Source organism: Austrofundulus limnaeus, unplaced genomic scaffold (assembly GCF_001266775.1).
Source record: "Austrofundulus limnaeus strain Quisiro unplaced genomic scaffold, Austrofundulus_limnaeus-1.0 Scaffold43, whole genome shotgun sequence".
NCBI lineage: Eukaryota > Metazoa > Chordata > Actinopteri > Cyprinodontiformes > Rivulidae > Austrofundulus > Austrofundulus limnaeus.
Window position 1 is genome coordinate 84593 of NW_013952445.1, and position 1995 is coordinate 86587.

Below are 1995 nucleotides of genomic sequence, written 5' to 3' on the forward strand. Positions count from 1 at the left end.
TAATAATAATGATAATAATAATAATAATAATAATAATAATAATAAACATTTTGAAGGACTACAGTATTGTGGAATGAGCTGTAAAACACACAAAAAAGTGGTTCACCTTTCATTTGTAAATACTGTGAAAGTACACATCTCTGTAGGATGAGCGTTTGAAAAATAAGTTATTTGCGTACTCTGGATTCATGAACATGCATTGCGTATTCTGCGTATTATTTGCAATAATTTACAGTCGTAGATTTACAGTCGGGAGGGAGTGACGCAGGGTGGCGCTTACGTACTCTTACGCACAAGTTTTCCGTGTCTTTCACTTTCCAGTTTGAGGAAATATGAAAAAAACGTCGAAACTTTTTTGACGAAAGAAAAGAGGCGGACAGATAATTATTTTCGTGGTACAAACGCAGCTGACACACAGCGCAGTACGCGAATAGCAGAATGTAAGTTAAGCTAACCTGTTATGTTATCCAAATTTAGCTAGCACTATCATTTCAGCTCTCCTGAACGTGTTAACAGGTATAAGTGTTTCATAAAGTTCATAATTRTTTGTTATCCTGCTTCATATAAATATACTACCAGCTGTGGTGGGAAAAGTAGGAAATGAACTTGAGACTACGTCAATGTAGAAAGTCATACTGTTAAAAAATACATTGTTTTGTGGTAAATGTGTGTAAATGTAGATGGCTGGAGAACCTGCTGAGCCCGTTGAACTTGGTCGTGAGGTTGAAGAAGAAAACCCAGCGGGAGATGAACTTGATGCCAGACCTGACCGCAAAGGGAGATTTCTGCTGTTTGGGAGGTAAAAATGATCTAATGTGTCCAGATRAATTCATATAAGAGTGACACAAACTCACATGGCAACCTGGACTAAAATAAGCTTAAATAAAAATGTTTAGTCGTTGCTTCTAGTTTTCATCTTTAATGTTTTGCTGATCTTATTTGATGAGGGAAAAGTATAAAAAAACACAGCAGTCAGACTAACTATTGCAAAAACAGTGCTGAGAAGAAGTGAATGATAAACAGAAGCTAATTATTATGAACCAATGGCTCAGTAATTCACTGGAGTGTGGCGCCATCTGGTGGTCAACCTTAAACATCACAGTTGCATGAAACTAACAAAGGTTAAACAGTATGTACATAATAATAATTTTGACAGTTTTTTTAAGACAATATTAATAATTACTTGTGTTACAATGAGATTGTGCCATCATAAAATACTGTATGTAATAGAGGGTGGATGGAGAAAGGTTTCAGCAATGATATGTGACAAAAGGATGGCACCAAAGGTAAAAGGAAACATTTACTAGAGGGTAGTGAGACCAGCTATGTGGAGATATTGGCACTGAAAAAAAAAAGGACAGGAGACAGAGCTGAAAGAAGTAGAGCCGAAGACGTCGAGGTACAGAGGTACAGCACAGGTTCAATGACTGGGAGATAAAGTTAGAGTTAGAGAGGCCAGAGTGAGGTGGTTTCGACATGTCCAGGGGTCTCATTTATAAAGGATTGCGTGGAAACCATACTAAAAGTGAACGTACGGCCAAAAGGCAGAAATGGCGTACGCCAAAARAAAATTCAGATTTATAAAACCGTGCGTACGCACGTTTCTGAGCACCTTTCCTTTATGAATCACAGCTGCACGTCAGAGTTTGCGCACGAGGTCCCGCCTCAGGTTCTACCCTCTACACGCCCACACTCAACCATAAACAGTCAATGTAAAGTACCTCATGAATGTTAAGATGTATTTAAATCAGTCAGCTGATCAATGCCAACAAAAGTGATTGGTTCAGACACGCTCCGTCGTGTGTCTGGAGGTTGACAGGTGCTGACTGACAGCTGCTCACGTGAACAGAATGTCTGTAATTAACACAGATTTTCCCTCATTTTGCTTTAGAGTAATCTAACGATTTTTATTAATAAAAAAATACTCAGCTTCAAATTTTTTTCCATCAGAGCCTGCAGGACGATAAAAACAATAAAAATAAAATTAAATAAGTC

At 37.9% G+C, this 1995-nt stretch overlaps 1 protein-coding gene across 1 annotated transcript in view; it reads left to right on the forward strand.

The window, feature by feature from the left end:
• The first annotated feature begins 147 nt into the window (after positions 1–147).
• casp7 (caspase 7, apoptosis-related cysteine peptidase) overlaps positions 148–1995 on the forward strand; it is a 13629-nt gene continuing 11781 nt past the window's right edge. Inside the window, exons 1-2 of the mRNA XM_014007570.1 lie at positions 148–440; positions 681–799. Of these exons, the coding sequence (XP_013863024.1) occupies positions 681–799 (119 nt within the window). The 5' untranslated portion in view covers positions 148–440. The remainder of the gene's footprint in view (positions 441–680; positions 800–1995) is intronic.